The 20,922-nt window shown below is 34.2% G+C and overlaps 2 protein-coding genes across 3 annotated transcripts in view; one reads left to right on the forward strand and one right to left on the reverse strand.

The window, feature by feature from the left end:
• Window positions 1-1,003: 1,003 nt before the first annotated feature.
• On the forward strand, window positions 1,004-8,030 carry LOC106113885 (alpha-tubulin N-acetyltransferase). Of its 2 annotated transcripts, none has more exons than XM_013306933.1 (7): window positions 1,004-1,190; window positions 2,698-2,850; window positions 3,243-3,414; window positions 3,810-3,961; window positions 4,231-4,303; window positions 4,606-4,652; window positions 6,617-8,030. In XM_013306933.1, the coding sequence occupies exons 1-7, from the start codon at window positions 1,084-1,086 to the stop codon at window positions 6,909-6,911; spliced, it is 999 nt and encodes a 332-aa protein (XP_013162387.1). In that variant the 5' UTR covers window positions 1,004-1,083; the 3' UTR covers window positions 6,912-8,030. The 2 variants fall into 2 exon arrangements, with proteins under 2 accessions (XP_013162387.1, XP_013162388.1); XM_013306934.1 differs by lacking the exon at window positions 6,617-8,030 and adding an exon at window positions 4,878-5,075.
• Window positions 8,031-9,989: 1,959 nt separating this feature from the next.
• Window positions 9,990-20,922, reverse strand: part of Abl (tyrosine-protein kinase Abl) — a 39,813-nt gene continuing 28,880 nt past the window's right edge. The window contains exons 9-15 of the mRNA XM_013306752.1: window positions 20,176-20,326; window positions 18,180-18,360; window positions 17,788-17,873; window positions 14,957-15,150; window positions 13,421-14,872; window positions 13,075-13,346; window positions 9,990-12,960 (exon numbers count right to left, since the gene is read on the reverse strand). Of these exons, the coding sequence (XP_013162206.1) occupies window positions 12,957-12,960; window positions 13,075-13,346; window positions 13,421-14,872; window positions 14,957-15,150; window positions 17,788-17,873; window positions 18,180-18,360; window positions 20,176-20,326 (2,340 nt within the window). The 3' untranslated portion in view covers window positions 9,990-12,956. The remainder of the gene's footprint in view (window positions 12,961-13,074; window positions 13,347-13,420; window positions 14,873-14,956; window positions 15,151-17,787; window positions 17,874-18,179; window positions 18,361-20,175; window positions 20,327-20,922) is intronic.

Consider the following 20,922-nt stretch of genomic DNA (forward strand, 5'->3'; position numbering starts at 1 on the left):
TATGATGATGCACTTTGTAGATTAGCTTAAGCTCAATAAATTGCCACAAACATTCTATAACAGAAAGGAGAAAATTAGTAGAGTTGATGAACGTTAAACATACATCACATACTTACGTGTCTTCTTCAGTATTCATTGTTATTCTTGTATTACCAAAAAAAAAAAATTGCGGCGTTGCTTGTTGCTGATACTGATATCTTTGATCATCATATTTACCTGCCGAGCAGATGTTCCAATCCTGTCAACATTATTTACATGTTCTAGCCAAAAAACAATCTCTCCATTACATGTTATCCATCGGAAAATCCTTGTTAGTTCGTAAGCCAAAACCAAATGTATAATGAAGACTAGAGAGTCCGTAAGATTATGCCACGGTCAACGTAAAAGGACAAAATCTTCGAATGCTCAGGTAGATAAGCCAAAATCCAAAAGAAATGCGTTGTATATGAGATAACGAAAAAAATCAGATAATTTGTAACGAAAATCGCGTACATCAACAACAAAATGAAATAAAAGTTTGACGTTGTCATTTACTTTGTCAAGTCAAATGACCTCTTTCCATTCAACCGATTACCTACCCATACAAGCATTAATTTTGTCGTTTTGCTCATAATATAGGTAGTAAATTCAAAATTAAACACAACTATTCGATTAAATGAATAAGTTAATTATTTATTTTTATAAATTATGCGAATAGAAAGACCCAAAATTTGTCTTGGCTCTGGCCAAAGAGTGTATAGTAAGTATACTATAGAAATAGTACTCTGGCTTAGCATACGCTTAGCCCATAACGACTGTATATTCGATTCTGAGATAAGCGTAAGGTGAAATGATGATCAAATAAACAATTAAAAAGTGTACCGACATATTATTTAAACGCAAAGTGTTGCATTATTAATCGAGATTGTGGCGCCCTCGTGACAGGATCGTATTTTTCTGGTCAGGTTAGGTTATACGCTTATATACTCTTTGTTGCTCATTATACATTAAAACTTAACATACTCTTTGTTTCGCCGATCCAAAATTTGCTTTAAAGATTTGTGCTCTTGAATTATTATTGCTTATTGATAAATAAAAAGTAAAATGAATACCTCATTTCTCCCAGTTAATGATTTGTTCAAGAATAGGATTTCCAAAATTACAGCGGCGGACATTCCAGAATGCGGCCGATACACCGATGAAAAGTCAAGGTAGGTGTTTAACATTTTAGCATCTTTCGTAATTTTTTACTGAACATTTCAAACACATAGAAACTCAGTTTACTTGCAGCCTTTAAATACTTTAGTGCAGCTAAATGCACAGACCAGACTTTCGTGTTTTACTTGTGACGAGCCACGTGTGCAACCGGCGTAACGCAAAATTGACTCCTAAATGCGTTACGTCTTTTGGATCACCCAATCATATAAGACTTATCAAAATTAATTCATCATCATCAACCTGCCTAAGGGCAGGTAGGATATCTCAATAGGGATAAGTCCCTATTGAGGGTCGGCACAGTATGAACTCCTCCATACATCTCTATCAGCCGTTATATCCGAATCCCTTTATACCCACGCATATCCTCTGTCACACAGTCATGCCATACTTTTTTTTGGTCTTCCTCTACCTTTGTAGCCATCCACATTCAATCTCCTTACTGTTTTGCTTATATCATCCCTCTGCACAACATGTTCAATCAACACTAATCTTTTACTCCTCAATTTCTCGATCAATACTACTAACATTCAAACTTCCTCTAATATACACATTTTTAATTTTATCCTTTCTTTTCACACAACACATCCATCTTAGCAAACGCATTTCAGCTACATGCAATCTTCTTTCATCTGAAACCTTGGCGGCCCAATATTCAGATCAGTACAATACAACAAGTCTTAAGATGGATTTGTAGATCTGTCTCTAGCTAGTCACACCGGTAACCTATTGCCATTTCACCCAACCTGCATTTATTTGGCTGTTCACATCCCGGTCAACACCACCATCGTATTGGGCAAGTGAACTGATGTACTTAAAATCGGAGCAGGTTGGTCGGTTTACACCACTTAAAGCAATTGGAGAAAAGCTGGTCTGACTACCAAAATCACAGAAGAAATGTTCTGTTTTGGCCATACTGATTTTAAGACAGCTCTCTCCAATGTATCTCACCATTGGTCCAACCTGCTCTGTCCCTCGCATTCATCCACCCCAACAAGCATAATGTCATCAGCATAAACCATACACCAGGGTGCTTCCTCCTGTGTGTCCATTACCTGGAGGAAGAGATAGGGGCTTTAAACCGAACCCTGGTGTAGGCCCACCAAGACACCGAACCTGTCGCTATCGCCAGCAGCACACCAGATGTGTGTATTTGCTTGGCAATACATAGTACGAATTAGGTACACGTATTTCCCAGGTATCAACTTTCAAGGTTCACCACAAAACCCTCTTCGGAATCCTATCATATGCTTTTTCGAGTTATACAAACACCATGTGCAGGTTTTTAAGCACACACCTATATTTCTCGCACAGTTGGTGAATAGCAAAAATGGCGTCCATAGTCCCCCATCCTGGCGTAAAACCAAATTGGTTCAGAGTTACCTCATTCTCTTCTCTTATTCTTCCACCAAACTTTCATACTGTGTGACATGACCTTTATTACTCAATATACTTATAAATATATTTTAAAGTTTTTTCTATAGCTTGAAATACTTGTTTCAGGCTTACATTTTTCAGCCTAGAAGAAATCATTAATTCAATTGGCAAAAGGTCTACTGAAGCTCAAGGCCTCAAAAGAGTTATTACTACCTTTGATAAACTTCGCTTATTCCCAAATCACATACTTTACCTTCTTAAAGATGAGAATGGTAATGGGTAAGTATTAACATAAATTATACAGGTTGATTCATAATGGATTGATCAAAAGCTTTGTCTAGGCAGAAGATCACATTAGCTATTGTTTAAGCTCAAAGATTCCTCTTAGATTTTTAATAGTTCAAAAAGTTATTTAATTTTTTGTAAATAATTGTAAAAATTTGATTTCCAACCAACATTTTGAAAATATGCATAATTATAAATATGCATTAAGAACTTCAAAATTGTATGGAACTGACACGCGACAATCACATACTTTATCAAAACTTGTCAGTTCTATACATTTTTGAAGTTCTATATCGAAACACTTTATAGCAAATGCACTTTGTCTTACCCCTCTGATGTGTGTAATTTCATCTTTGTTTAAGACAGTTGTTTTTTTTTTGTTTAAGGGGAACTGGTGAAATCATTGGCCTTTTAAAAGTAGGTGAAAAAAAATTATACTTATATGATCGTCAAGGCAAATTGAAGATAGCAACACCTATGTGTGTCTTAGATTTTTATGTGATTGAAAGTAGACAAGGAGCTGGTCTGGGAAAAATGTTGTTTGACCATATGCTAGAGGTATGTGTCATATGCATTGATTTATTATACAAACCCTGCATGCAATATCAGCATAAATATTATTGCAATGTGTTACAAAAATTGTGTTATAATTTGCTTTAAGAAAAATAAGAACATATAACTACTGGCTGTTGTCTGTGAATAAGCAGTCTATGTATTCTTCCAGATTATTTTCTACAGGTGTGCAAAATTTCATCAAAATCCGTTGGGCTGTTCCGGAGATACATTCAAACAAACCTCCATCCATCCATCTGTACTTTCGCAATTATAATATTAATAAGATTATACAGCTAAAATCTATTGACATCCGAATCATAGAAACTTAAGTTTTACACCAATTGGACCATACAAGTTATATTTTTTAACCCAATTAAATGTTAACATCAATTGTTTAGGATTTGAAACTGACGCCTTATGAACTGCCAATAGATGGGCCATCGGTAAAAATGTTGGGATTTCTAAAACATCACTATAACTACACCAAAATTATAAAACAGTCCAACAATTTTGCAGTATGCGATCAATTTTTCGAGTCTGAAAATGTGGGGTAAGATGTTATTTAATCAAAATTGTTATTGCAAAATACACACAAATACACACATTGTTCAAAAAAGAAATTGAATAAACTCAAAGATATGTATGAAGTCAACCAACCGGCACTTGGCCAGAGTGGTTGACTATGGCCTAATCACCCTTAACTTAGGGTAGGATACGAGCCCCTCGGTGGGGACGTATAGTGAGCCGATGATGACACACATTGTTTGATTAGCATTTCTTTTGATAGAAAATATGCACAATAGGTGATATGCTTTCCAGGTCATCCAAACCAGAACAACAAATAGAAGCACCTCATTCCTATACTCATTATTGGCAAAGTGAAGCAGGCTCGGTAAGTCTTATATTTTTTTATTAACAAGGTGAACTGAAATTACTTGTTTTTGTTTGTAAATAGAAAATTTTAACAGTAAACCAATCTTTATTTTATAAATATAACTCACTAAATTTGTACAATTTTTTTTTTTTTGCTTTTAATAAATCTAAAGTACATATACTAAAACATGTTAGGTATACCATTTAAAACGAAATACCAAATCGAATTTCGAGATATTAAGGTCACCATAAAGGAGTGGCCTTGACTTTAATAAACATTGAAGGTCAATTATTTTTTAATCTTTATATGTTACATTTCAGGTGATACAAGGAGGCAGCTCATCGTCAAGCAATTTATCATACAAAAGGTACTTTAAACAATTAAATATACAAATCTAGTTCTCACAGCCATGAATCCATTAATTATCTTTCCTCAAGCATCCTGTTATATAATTCTAAAGCATGACTTTCTCATATTAAAGCATACTCTTTTACATCATATTTCACACTATTCACACTACATCATAGCTATAGACAACATCACTTTATTTTTTTTTATTTATATAGCTTCCCTTATTTTGGTTGCATTTCAGATATTTATATTGAAGGAGCATACATATGTCATCACCAGAGAGAAAAGCATTTTTTTAAGTATTTAGGTTTTTTTATCTGTTTAATAATTTAAAAATAAGAACAGAAATAAAGCAATTAATTTATAGTTAAATATATGTAATTAGAAATTTTTAATTAATTATTTAATTTCGTTAACTACAGATTTCTTGAAACAATAGCAATAATATAAAATTGTCATTTTACATGGTTAAAGTTAATTTTTTACATAATAATATTGCATCACATAATTGGTGCTCAATATTATTACTTTGCCTTTACCCAAATTCAATTAAAGGTTGTTTATGTTTTTATATATTTGTATTTGAATTTAAAATAATCAAAAGCTTTTACGAAATAGTTCTACTTAACTCATATTAATGAATAATATAGTAAAATAGGTATTTAATACGCATTTTCATTATAAATTGCATGTATATTTACCAACTTGATCACAGTATAACCTAAGGTACACTAATTGTAAATAAAATAAAATAAAGTAAAATATCTAAAATGTAATAATTTATTATTTCTAAAAATTATTACAAATATCAACAATCAAATAAGAATAATAATGAAATTAAAATGTACATTTTTATCAGTAATGAAGTTCTTGCAGTTGTTAAATATTATTTATTAATATTTTTTTAACGCCACTGCTGTGATTGCGTTGTGTAATTTTAGGAAGAATTGTTTGATATCTAAGTTAAGATGTTTGTAATCAATTATTTCTTAATGTTAATCATTTAAGTTATACATAACAGTTGAGAATCTCGTGAAGGGAAAAATAATGATGAAAATATGCACTTTTTGTTTTAAAAAAACGTTAAGATTTTTTTCTTCATTAATGACGCAATTGCGTCATGAGCATAAATTATAAAAAAAATATTCCATACAGAAAGTCTTATTATATTTTTCATAATTTTGAAACTTTTTTGTTGTATTTTTTTTAAACAAATGTAAATAAGTTATAATAACAGATGTAAAACGACTGATAAAAAGTATTACAGGTAATGTACTGTGATAATGCGTAATGTTGTATCAATGCTTTAATATTTAGTGCTTTATTTTGCAAAATATATTGTTTTCATAATATTTGTACATATTTTTCTATTTGTTATCCTCTTCCTACTTTTTCACATGACCTTTTGACACATCATGCTTTAAAAAAATGCCTTTAACTTTTCAATAACTTTTTAAGTACCAAAGCCACATAAGAATAGAAATAAATGATAAAAAAACAAATAGTAGTGGCTGAAGATATCCATACTTAATCCACGTAATTCCAAGTTTTCGTTGCAATAATTCTATTTGCTTGTGCACAACTTTATAACAAAAGGGTTGAGGGTTTAACACTCTCACTTTTAACTTCTAAGGTGATATACATGAAGCATTAGCGTAAGCTTTTGAAAGTAGATTTATGATAAATTAAGGAATATTTAATTCATACGTCGCAAGATGTGGTAGACATAAAAACTGTTATTTCACTGCACCACAAATGCTTGCAACATGCAGTTGGTAATGATAACGTTCAATGCAACTACAATTTTTTTATATAAGAAAGTCACTAAGCTTCAATGTTACCTAGATTTATTCCTGCGACTTATATTTAAAACGTGCGTATCTTTCAACTTGTTTCGGTTTTGTATAGTTATATAAATTTATAGTACTGTGTCCATTTTAGCTAAATGTTATTTAAATAAAATATTTTGAATGTTCAAAGCAACGAGTCAGAGGCATCAATTTCGGAGGCGGATGGCGAGACTTCCGAGGAGAGATGGGAGGTAGCGGCGCCGCCTCCGGGGCCTCAGCTAGAGTCCCTTGACCTATCGGCGGATGACAAGACCAGCAGCAAACCCCCTGAGCGCCCTTCTACCTTATCCTTCGAAAACTTGAATATTGCCGAAGGCGAGGCTACAGTCGAACCCTCGAAGGCGACCTCTTCTGATCACTCCGACAGCCAACTTACCGATCAGGGCTATGTAGACCTGAAGTTCCATCATAAAAAACTTTGGTAACTTTGCTTAACCTTGAATGTTATTAAGCTTAATATTTAAAATAATTCGTTAAATCTGTTGCTACCTGTATGTTGCTGATAGTTGTGTTAAATGCTTTGCCTAGCCCGCATTCGGGGAAGTTGCGGGCGACTGCACTCGACACTAAATGTTGTCATTTGTATGCTCGTTGTCTTTATTATTTATTCATCGTAATTTATTAACGTAATCGTATCATCATAGTAACGTATTAATATTACATTTATTAAAGATTAATATATTCTTGCTTGTAAACATTAAAATGTTGACATGATTAATGTATTATATATGGTCTTTATGTGGTCTATGCGCTGTGTAAACCAAACCTAGTCTACTGCTTTATTTCGAACTTCGAGAGAGTAAAATATTTTTTTTTTGTAATCCCTCTACTTAAAACAGGTTTTCAAACTCCATGTGTCTAAATATTCTTTAATAATAATGTAATTTTGCATAGTAAATACTAATTCAGTTGAACCATTTTTTAACCTAAGTTATAATTATCGCAATTTAACAGACCAAAAACTATTATTTCGTAAAAATTCAGTTACTAAGGAAGTAATATAGTTAATAATGTAATGCTAGAATTAATAACAGTTCAAATGGATTGAAAATTTATAAGGCATTCATTTTATGTTTAGAAAAAATTCAGGGTAAATTTTAAAAATTATATTTTCCTTCTATATACTCCCAAGACATATGCATATTGTATTATTTTTTACCCATTTCTACAATGTGAGCCAAACTGTCTGACAATGCCATTATGTGCAAACCTTTGAAAAAGAAAATTACATATATTTTTAATACGTAAAGGAAATTTTGCATGATTTTTTTATTATAACCTAAAACATGTAGTTATGAAACTATATATAACCTGACCGAAAATAAAAAAAACACTTCGCCATATAGCGGAAACTTGTAGTACTTTTTTCGATTACTTATAGAAGATATTGTGAAGGAGTTGATTGAGTCGTACATGACAGATTTTCTATTTTCCCGGTCAAGCTATAAAATTAATCTATTGGCCCACGATTTTAATTATTTATTAATGTGCATTCTAATTTTGTTAATTTAAGTAAAAATATGCATTCCATATATAATATTATTGTCAAATAATTTGATCAAATTAAATATCTTTTTAAATCACTGGTTTTATTTCTCTCACCCAAATTTCTCACGTATAACTGAGGTTCACTCCGGGGTATTAGACTCTATTTGAGGTATACAATAGGTGTTCGTAGACGTTTTCACTCAAACTGGAACACATTTTCTAAGATTTCGAAGATTATTGCAGGACTACTAGCAATTTTTTTTTAAATGAAGATACGATATGTATTAAAGTGTATTTAGTTTATACCAGACTTCTAAGCTTGTTTATTATATAATAGAAATCCATAATACTACGTTACCTGTGTCCATACTTAGAGAAAATAAACACTGTCATTTTTAACGAGTAACATTTATCATTTACTTTGAGATTTTACTAATATCTGATAAAGAAGGCAGGAGATTAAATAAAAAGCCAAGTCAAAATGAAACTTTTATTTCCATTACAATTGAATATCCGCACATAATTTTTTTTTTATCTTTGGATTCTACAAACTAACATTCATAGGGTACATTAAGAGGTTGCGGCTAGCACAATAGTACTGCAACATCGAAACCGAAGCGGTATTTTTTAGTCAAAAGATGCTGGAGTAACACGCTATCGTACTTTTTCAAAAGATTAATCTTCCGAGCATCAATTGAGTACGTTATCTCTCTTAGAACGGTATCACCGCTTATGATTATTATAAATACGATATCAATACTACCGCCAGCCGAATTCAAATATACCATAGACAAATTATATGTGATAATACGCTCTGAAAAGCAACTCATTCCTCTCACAATCTCGTCCGACTAGGAAACCAAGGCTGCGACGAGCGAGTGCCGAAAATGTTTAATAAACAATGCCATATTAGCGCGTATCGACGCGTTCAATTTACATAAAGTATTAATAAAATAAATATCTTTTGATTCGCACAAACGCTCGTTGGCATCACACGCGTCACGCCCAGGCTTCTTACAAGGCACGCCTCTGCACTCATATTAATTCGTCCCAATTTGAGCATAACTTCTCCAGAGTGCACTAACACTATGAAAAGAAAATTATACAAATCTCCTGCCGATACCGGAAGGCTTAGTGCTAAATATCAAAGGGATCAGCGATTGTTCTTTCTAGTTTACCTAAGTTTCAATCGGATGCCGTTAAATTGGTTCATATAGTCAAAGATTTAAAAAAATTGCATTAAAGCTTTAATAAAATTTAAATGTGATGATATTAGTATAGTATAAAATAATATTAAAATTTTATCATAACGATATAAAACAATAAATAAGAAAAATAATTATTGAAAATAACATAAAATAGTGGTTGTAAAATTATTAATTAATAATATGGCAATTGTGTTCGTAACTAAATTTAAAAAAAAAAGAAATTACAAATTAACGGAGAAAAATAAAACAAGCATTAGTATGAAATAAAATTAGATTATTTAAATTCAACTGCATCCAATTTCAATGTATTCGCGTTCAAAATTTTGTACAGTCAGCTTCAAAATTATTATACAATAGTTGAAAATATTTATCAAAGCTTAAAACAAACGATGGTAAATACATAATTTTAACTTTTATGTAGTAGAAATATCAGAAATACACACAATGTTTAAAATAAAACATACACACAGAAAAATAAGTGTAAATTACATCCATTATCTAATGAAAAACTAAAAAAGGAATGTCTTGGCACGATCACCATTACACTTAGGCCAATTACTTTTTTATCTGGTATGTTACTGCTGACTGTACTTCTTAGATGCGAATATCGTTGAACCGCCCTTTGACTTACACACAAACAAAAATCCTACTTCCGATACAATGATTATTAAAATAGTTTTTAAGGATTGTACGCGTTTTTATTCCAGAGAACTTACGTATATTCTTAAACTTACAACGAAATACATTTATATTTATAATAAAGACTAGCATATGTCAGTAATAATCTTAAATATTATTAAATACAAAGAAACCGTTACTACACGAATATTATAATATAGTAATTTATTAAAATACCTTAACATTTTCCAATAATTGTAATAACAATCACTGAATGAAATATTGAGCATAATTATACAGATTATAAAGCCGTATCACAGTATGCTAACTTAAACAATAACGTCGCGTTGACAAGTTCAATCTTAAATAAATTACAAGCCAACTATGATGCGTTTACTCATTGGAGTGCGGTACCTGTAACTGTAATAGTTTCACACGAGGGTAGCACACTGAGGCAACAACACTAATTCTAATGTTTGAAAGCGCACGAGACAATACTGTTCGTATTGCGCTGCGCTGTCCTCGTGTGAAACCAGCTGGAGACATGCGTACTGCACAGCGCGGGGTGTGGGTGGGGGGTGGGGGGTAATCAGTTTTCCGACAATAGGCCCCAAAGCGATTCTCAAGCGGTAGCTCTCTTACGTGAGTCAAAACTTTATATACTAAAAGATTTCATATCAACGTCACAAAACCACCGAAAATCCCGAATATAATAACATTATATTCATAATACAAGCTGAGTATACGATTTTATCTTAGTAATAAAGAAAATGTATTAAACATCATATAGCATATACTTGTCAAAAATACGTTCTACGTACATAAATGACAAACATTTATGCAAATATATAAATATTAAGAAGGCTTCCCGCTTCACAAATGAATAATTCCACCCAAGTTATTTGGCACTGAACATTATACGCATCCAAATTATATTATAATATTAAATTAAACTACGAATCTAAAAGTGCTTGTCAATATCGAATAAGAAGTTTTTAAAAGCTATCCAATCATTTATGTAATGCGAAGTATATAACTCGAACATTCATCATATCAATCAATTCTCAGTCTTTAAATATAATAGTTATATACAATGAATATAACGAGAAACTTTTTGACTACACGATTACAATGAATAGAATTGTTTAACCTAGAATATTATGTAATAACTATTGAACAAATCACCCAACATAATGATATTACATCCTTCACGTATATTTAGAATTTATCAATTGAGTGTAAAGAATCAAAAATATGCTTATCCACCGACTTTTGTTGAATAGTTTCTACACTTCATATACAATAACAAAATATTCTCCGTTAAACAAATTATGGATAAACTAGCTGTCATGCGCCACTATGTATGCACGGAATTAAAAAAACAATGTGTTATGTGTTCTGTTCAGAATATGTTCTACATCTGTCAAATTTCCATAAGATCCGTTATATACGTACCCTACTGGAGATAGTTTGTTTCATACATCCATCCATTTAAACATTCTCAATTCTAATATTAGTAAGATAGTATTTTTGCATCCTTACACGTCGGAATTGATATATCTTTTAAATGTTAGATGTTTTATCTTTGGTACAGAATGTTTTATCATTATGTTTGAGTGTTGCGATGTACAACACTACATAAAATATAATTATTACAATGAATAAATTCGGTTATAGCGTTGTACTTGAGCCGCGAATTGATCCACTGTTATCTTTGTGACTATCGATTAACTTCGCGTTACTGGGTTTTGTACTGCACGCAGAATACACAGACACGCACGCACGCAAGCACGCACATACGCACGCACGCACGCACATTGCGCGCACATACGCACACACTCATACAAACATTATTTCAATAAAACTTACAATTAAAAGCCTAATTTGAGAGTATTCGCTGGTAAACATGGCGGCAACGGGTTGGTATTAGCGAACATATATCGACATACATCGATACATATCCGCATCTTTGGTTTATAAATATTTGTGTAGGATTTTAATTAAATCTAACAGTTATTGTTATATTTAAAAATACTAAATGCCAGTCAAGAATGTTGTGGTCATGGAATGATATAAGATACAAGATACGGTTAGTTATTATAAATAATGGAAATTTTTAAATTTCAACCAAATTCGACGCGTTAACCAAATAAATATTTGAGGGTATTCGTCAAATAATTAAAAATTAACAACAACGTTTTTCTTAATATAATCAAGCGAAAAGTGTCAATGACTTTTTATCCCATAAAAAGTTAAATAAATCCGATGAAATGTCAAATAAAATGTATATTTTACGGCTTATTTACATAAGCGCATCAAATAAGTATAATTTTGATAGAATTTTAATAATTTGTTCCATAAGTTTTTTATATTATTGGTCAGGCTACAAGTTCCACGCATGTAGGGGGCGAGGAAATACGCGGTCAAGGCTTGTTTATTTACAAGATGCGCATCGAATTTGGCTTCACATAATAACTGTAGTTTTGCAATTTACAAGCATATTTTTTTGTTGTTATATAAATTACAACATGTTTGAAAATAATTAAAAATATGTCCAAGAAATGTTAAGCTTCAAATATTTTACTAAGCGATATTAGTTTACATGATTATTACATGCTAATGTGCGTATTTACATTTTGATTGAATTTTTTATTTACATATTTTTTAAAAAAAAATCGAGACACTTGCATCAATGTACATATACAAAAGGAGTAATGCATTTCGCTTACATTTGAATTAATGAACCGACGAGCAAGCGCGATAATTGCCATCTGTTTAGTGATAACTACAATATTAACAATAGATCTAGACAAAAGCTATAAAGCGAAAAGTTTCAAAATCATAGCAAACGCACTCTGACAATTTGATAAAAATGCGAGATTGCATAGTTCATTGCAAGAATAATGTATCAAAACAAGATTTTATTTATATCCAATGAATCGTAAAAATAAAGATGTCTCGATTTTCTACACATGAACAACATTTCCTGGCCTTAATCCGATATGTGGTCGGTGTATTAAAAGCATGAAGGAAGCATACCGCGGAGTTGAGGGTAGACATTGACGTTGACGAGACGCCGACGCCCGCCCGCGCCGGCCCTCCTACGTCCTCGGGATGACATAACAACTCGGATGACGTCTAACTGGTTGTAACTGTTTACCTGTAAATAACATTAGAATAAATGTAACCACATAAGATGATTCTAATCACGTATATAATATCACGGAATATATTATTCTATTAATATAATATTGGAGCAGTAAGCAGTGTATACCTGTGCACGATGGCTGCGAGGTCCCGCAGCGCCTGCTCGACGCCGTCCGCGAGGTGGTGGTCGTGCGAGTGGGGCGAGGCGAGCGCGCGCGCTTCATTCTCCAGCCTGGCAGCGGCCGCGCGAAGCTTCACGCGCAGCTGAGGAGCGCACCCGCCCGCCGCCGCGCATGCTGCGCAAGCCGCGCCCAGCTGCGCCAGTCGCTCCGATGTCTGCAGCCGCCACAGCGACCCGCGTCCACCGCCGCCCCCACCACCGCCGCAACCGCGACGAACCTATTACACGAAATATCACCTTTATATTAAGCAAGTATTTGACACACATTGAAATATAATTGGATAATGTATACCTCATTCGTGCACCATTCGAGAGAGGCGCGAAGAGATGCAAGCGAGTTCACATCGGAATCAGCATCTGGTGCGGCGAGAGGCGTGGCGTATATGCCGCACTTGGCCAGCGGGCGCGCGCGCATCGATGGCTTGCTAGCCACCGTGGGCTTCTCCTCGCGCCGCATCGCGCCCCCACCGCCTCGACATCCCAACGCCGCGCTTCGCTCCTCGGGAGAAGCTTCTTCGTTGTCTTCTCCTCTGGGACGCATCTTGTGACCGGATCGGTCGTCGCTCTCCTTGCCTTCCCACAACTTCTTGAGGCTGCTAATGCTGCCGGTGCTCCGTCTCTTATCCTCCTCGTCGCCGCCGCTCGTGTCCACCGAGCCACTCTCCGACCGCTTCTTATCTGAATCATCGCTCTTTGTGGATACGTCCTTTCGCGAATCTTCCGGTGAGCTCTGCTCGACCTTTTTCATGGTTCCATTGGTGGGTGTACTTCCATTATCTACTTTTCGCAGGCGAGACTTGAAATCTATAATCGATTTTCCTGACTCCTCGCCGTCTTTGCTAGCGTTATTAAATTTGTTCGTTCCAACTTTTTTTAGTTGAGATTTGAAATTAGTATTAGTTTTTGTCTCATCCGGTTTCTTTTCAACATTATTGCTATAGGTTGTTTTTCTTAGGCTCGCCTTCAAGTCAATAGGTGACACGGTCTCTTTACCGCTTTGAGCTGACTTCGGCTCGACTCTTCTTTCCCCTATACGGAGAACTTCCATGTTGAGGCTCTCGGAGAGTTCGGAGACGAGTCGCGACGCTGGGTCTTTAAAAGAGGTGTGCATTTCGATAACGTCCAGGGTGGGATCCGTCTCTTCCACTTTCTGTTTCTTTTTGTCGGCACATTCTTTGATTTCGGCGACGAGTTTCAATTCTAGCAGTTCTTTCATGACTTGTTTAGCCGGTTTTTCATCTTTATCGATCCGCTCGAGCGCGCCATCGTCCAGCCGGTCTGCGGTGCTTGTGCCGGCGTCACGGCAGCACTCTGGGGGCGGCGGAGGCGGAGGTGGCTGCACCGAGTCCTCCGGCGGAGGAGGAAGATCAGAAGGTGGCGGAGGAAATTCTAGTTCAGCGAGTCGCGGACGAGGCTTGGCGGGACTATTAAAGGTTCGGAGAGGTTGAGCGGCCCGCGAGGCGCGCGGGGAAGCCGGTGCGGGGGCGGTGACTCCACCCGACGAGTTGGAACGTATCATGTGAGGCTGGGCTCGGGCCGTCCGCGGTGAGAGCGAGCGCGCTTCGTCGTGCACGGGCTCGCGGGGCGCGCTGCCGCAAGCCGCTGCGCCGGCACCGCCACCGCTCTGCCGCAGCGACTCCAGGTAAGCTCCGATGCGCGCGCCTTTCGGCAAAGTGCCGTAACGGTTGATGGCGCGTTTCACGTTATGTACCTCGAGCGCCGCTACTACAACTCCGGTATATCGCTGTAATGCAAATTAAATATTTTACATGTGATGTTACTAAACAATTTGCTTATACTCTGTAATTTCAATGAAAGCGGTTTTTACCAGTGGTTCTAGGTCCTGGAAGTCGTGGTATTGCGGGTGGGCGTGGTGGTGGCGGCGCTTGGGCCGGTGCCGGCAGTCAGCGGACAGGCCGGGGGCGCCAGGCGCACTAGCGCCGGCCGACTCGTCCGTGTCGGGCGTCGCCTCCGCCAGCGAGCCCTCCGACGACGCCTCCCGCCCGCCGCCGCGCCCCCCACCTGCATAACATACGTTTTGCTACACATACACACACGCTAATAACACTCAACATATATTTAATTATAGTTTATTACATGTTTCAATTCTAATTTAGGGTGGTTTCAATATATTTTACATTATTCTATAAATTGTACCGACTACTGGAATTAAGCACAATATCGCAGACTAAGAAACTGTATTTAACAAATAACATTATAACAAATTATACGTTGCTTTATAGATTGTCACACGCAGATCTTTAGATAGAGTTATATATTTTCTTTATATAATATTTAACAAAGAAATACTTAATATTTAAGATTAATTATATTATAACCTAATAAAATAACATTTTAAAATAAATATTCATTACTTTAAAATAGAATTTTATAACGTAATAAATAATACTATAAAAATGTACACAAAGCGAGCCCTAAACTAAAAGAAAATTATACCGATATTGCGTTAAATCAATTTAAGCATTGAAGAAAATAATACTGAAATGCAAGAATACAAAAAAAAACACGCATCTAAAAGTGTCAATAACATAGAGGATGCAATGAAGCGGCCACTAAAGTGACAACATAATAAACGAAAAAAAGAATGTATCGAAGACGACCACGCAACACGGGCAAAAAACGAGCCTTGTCCTTTGCAAACTTTTTTCCATGCTATTTTAATATGTTATAAATACAAGGTGCCTACAAAGGATAAACTATCTCTCTATTTTATAAAAAAAAAGGAAAAGCGCACCTAATTATGAGTATGATAAATTTAGTACATCGATAAAACATAACAAAAAATATTACAGGCTTAGCAAATTAATTACTGAGGCATATTATAACTTAATATGGAGATAAAATTCATGGGTCAAATGAATCAAAATTTAGCAGAGGGGTAAGTCGAGGAGCAATAAACATATTATATATATATATATATATATTACAAAGAGAATAAGAATAATAAATATGTATTTATAACAAAGTAAAATACATGAATGTACTCAACATTGCGATTTCTAATAATCATAACACGAAATGTCGAAGAGGAAAATTTTAATGCTTGAAATGATGGTTAAAAAAATGCATACCGAACAATCGAATTGTAAAACCTTACTATGTAATACTTCAAGTTTAGCAGGTGTACATTGTGTCAAGTTTTACTATAAACAAAATGTACTTTGTAAAAAGCATGATAAAACGATTATGAGAAAGTATAAAGCAAGAGGGCGATCGTATTGCGTGGCGTATTATATATATATATAATTAATTCGCACGTCAGTCAAGAATACAAGATACAACTATTATTATATCTCGATTTTTTAATACACAAGTCAAAATAAACTGTCAACTGTTAGTTTCGTTTCCTTTCATATAGTCACACTATTCTTATTAAAAAAGTGTAAATCATCGTAACAAGATAAATTGCAATCCTGACAGACGTACCGTTTCTTCTATTTATCAATGACTAGTTTATATTATAATTAAAATTCATTTAATAGGAAAAATATCTCTTTCATAATCTATGCACTGAAAACTTCAAAGAATACAATTATTACAGATTATATAACAAAGGTTTTTCTATACCCGAGAAATTTATCGTATACTTACAAATTTTTTGAACCTATTGCTATACACCTGAGCGAGCGGATAAACAGACAAAAACGCCACTTTAAAAGGATGAATATAATTTTATATAACATATTTTATTACTTATACAAATAAATATATTAATATTTTTATGTATATCTGCATACATATACATAAAACAAATTAACGTTTAGCACAATACGCCAATGCAACACATTAAGAATAAAAAATAAATAAGACATTTTAAAGCAAACAGCGAAAGCGATATTTGAAAAAATATGGATTAAAAATTGTACAAGAGTTGAAATATGACGATGACTTTAGGCATACCTGTAATGAAATGATTTCATGCCGTACGACATCGTTACATAATAAGAATACGTAAATTAATATATTGTGCAATCAGAAAAATATTAATAACAAAAAGAACTTTCTTCTTCTGTTCGATCATTCATGTTATTAAAATTTCGTAAACGAGGCATCGAACTCTATTTCAATGTATTCATACTACAAATATATGACATTTTTATCACAAAGATTCTTTATACTTTCTGACATGTGTTGAAGTAACTGACTTAAAATCTCATATTTATCCCAAAGTCCAAAAACTTTTCTGTACTGTATCCATAAGATCTTAAAGAATTTTCTTGTCCAAAGATATTTTAAATATTTACAACTAACTAGTAAACATTTTATTGGACAATATATGTGTTGAAACGTTTAAATAATAGAATACAATAGCGTCAGGGTGAAAATATTTAATTTTAACCAGAGGGCCAAGGTAAATGCGTGCGTACGCGAACGCACGCAGAGGCGTGGCGTTTGAAGCCCTTCAGTTCGTACTCCGCCGAGCATTAGCTAACTTAATACGTTCGATAACGGTCGATTTTTTGAACATTGAAATGATCACTTACATACAAGTGGATTTGTGTTTGTTGACTATGAACAATCGTTATTTTAGTGTTAATATATCTGAACTGTAAACTGCTAGAGACGAAAAACTGTTGTAAGTAATCGCTCATAAACTTATTTTGATCCTAGTAGTTGTGTGTTTGTGTGTGTACGTACCATTAAGAGAAGCCAGGTCGTCGTGTGCGGCGTGCTCTTCAGCCGCGTACTGCGATTCACGGAACGAACTGCACGACGACAACAGGCTGTCGAATAAAACGTACTTTATTTTAAATGTTGCTAAAAATAATCAATATATTGATGGGTAAAACATACTAATTTATCTTTATTTGGGGAAGAATAGAATGGATACATAAATTTTTAACCATCTTTTCTGAACCAACTAAAAAACATTGATTATATATTAATGATGCATCGTATGTCTTATTAGCTACCGATACTTTACTGTTCAAGATCGTTAAAGTTTTATAAACAAATATACAAGCTCGGAAAAACGATATCTTTTTGGGTGAGTCAATTGAAAATAGTAATGAATAAATAGTATGTGTGACCTTGTGCGTTTGGGTGGTGTGGGTGCTTGTTTGCCACGTCGGTTGGTGGGGCGCCGCATCTGTACGGCGCGTGTCTCTGACATAGCTATGGAGGACACCGGCCCGCTGCCGCTTGACTTCTTCACGGACATCTGCGAGCCGATGCCGTGTCCACCACCTTCTTGCAGTTGTTTTTCAACCTCTGTTATCATATAAAAATACAATAAAAATGTGTTTATAAAATTTTATATATGTTTTTATTTACATGAATGTTTTCTGTATTTAATTATGATATTTATTAAAATAATATACAACCATAAGGGTTATTAGTCAAGTGATCCTCATTGAATCATTGAACAAAAGTAATAAAATTACTTATGTTATGTCATTTGATTTGCCATTAAGATCTATGGCGAAACATATGCGTCACTTTTCTGATCTTTAAATACTTTGTAATTTAGCCATTTTACATTATATCATTAATTTTTACGAGATGCATAGAAACTATTTCATCTGCATGTTTATAAGTTTTTATTTTTTTCATACAGAACTAATTTAGAGCATACATAAGTGAAATTGGTAACAACAATAGCTAAAAACAGAGCGATCACATGAAGCGTGCAAGTCTCCGCTTTGAATCTGAAACGATGATTCACTACGCAATCCACAACATAGGAAAAAGTCAAAGTGTACATCATAAATGATACGTAGATCTTATATTAAAAAGTCCAACATTTACATTAAATTATTAAATGATTTTCTATAACATATTTAAAATATTAAACAAGCCAACATTCATATCTATTTTAAATGAATGAGGGAAATCGTTACATAAACTACATACAATTTACACGACGTCACAATTCATACTCCGAACTATAAACTTAGAAGCTTCTGGAATTTATTATACTATCGAAACAAAAACCGAGAAAGTTCCCTTTGTGCGAATCATCGTTCTAATATTTATAAAGTTATATACAACTTTCTTTGCAAACAAAATTGATAAATGTATTTACATGCCTGAGTAACATACTAATAGTTCATAAGAATAATATAAAAACGACACAGTGCTTATTGCAAGAATACAGCTCTTTTAAAAGACTCAAATAAAAAAAATATTTTGGTGGTGCATTTGTTAGTAATAATATATTGACATGATGAAAGAGGTCCCGATCTCTTTTCCATATAAAACTTATAACAAACAACAGTAAAAAAATAATATTTTATTTAGTGAATGAGTGTACGTGGGTTAAGACATCAATAAGCAAAACAAAGATGCATAACATCTTTATAACAACCATAAAATATAAAAGATAACCTTTGAAAACTTTCCACGATCCTGATTTTTTTTATAAAAATAACATTTCCATTATATTACACATGTTTATGGTTATACCATCCTCTCTAAGTACTGACTAGCCTTCGCATATTCTAAGATGTTTAATAAAAATATATGACACACAGTCAGATATGATTATGCCATTCATACACGTAAAAGTCTGTGAACATCATAAAAAATGCAAATATTAGGACTCCATACGGATACAATGCATTTAATTCCTTACATTTCTAAGAGAGTTACAGTTTTTATGCACTTTACGTCACGCATCCTTTCATTAAATATCTTTGAGGACGTAGATCACTTAACAATAAGAATCGAACCCAGATAAGGCCATCTTAACATTGTACTCCAATTTAATCATTTTTGTAACAATGAAATTTATCATTCATCATTCTTATACTATAGCTGTAGTGTAAGTCTTTAATGAAGCTCAACTACTATTATTCAGATTCTCACATAACTAGATTTAAAATTCAAAGAATAGGCAGACAAAAAACTAATCTTTACACTATTTGTACCCTGATAATTTCTTCTTATACTAAATGTTATCCCTTATAAGTTTCAATTTAAAACGAAATTACCTAATGTAATTTTTTCCGATTACCTGACAAATTGTTCGACAATACATTTTGATAGTACGATATATGTTTTTACTCCAAACAATATGAAACTTACCTTCGGTGATGGAATTATCTTGAAACATATGCTCGAGCGCGTGATGTATCTCACGGAAGGTGGGCCTGTCTGCTGGGTTCCACTGCCAGCAGCCGCGCATCAGCTCGTAAACGGCGGCCGGGCACCCGGGCGGGCACTCCATGCGGTAGCCCTGCAATACATCACATTAAATATCAACATTTTTCAGTAATTTACAACTACATTTATTCCAATCATACAATCCAATCACCTTCTGGAGCAGAAGTCAAGAGATGATACTACTTCTTATTGCGCTTTAATAACAAAGGCGTGCAAATACTAAGATTAACTGCCGAACTCAGAGTCCTTCCATGGTCACTAAGTAGCCACTAAACGAATCTGTATGCGGCAGTTAGACGTACAGAATACGCGGTAAAACTCTACTACGAATGCTAAAGATCGTAATGATGAATGATTTTTGTTTAGGTAAGTAAAGGCTTCATGTAAGTGAATGCAATATTTCATATAACTTTATATGCGTTGTTAGCTGACATGTAGTGCATGTGTTGCATATCTACGTTAGTCAACGTATATAATGGTGAATGATTGATAGACGTGAAGTAGACATGAAACGTATATTGTTAGTCGATCGTATTTCATGAAGCATCGTCGAACCAAACATGGAGTTACAAAGTGCGAAATGCATAGCCGCGTGATTAGTAAACCAACTATTAATAATGAAGTATGTTTATGTGTACAAATAACTAATGGATTAGTGTACGTTGGTAG

Source organism: Papilio xuthus, unplaced genomic scaffold (genome assembly GCF_000836235.2).
Source record: "Papilio xuthus unplaced genomic scaffold, Pxut_1.1 DF828177.1, whole genome shotgun sequence".
NCBI lineage: Eukaryota > Metazoa > Arthropoda > Insecta > Lepidoptera > Papilionidae > Papilio > Papilio xuthus.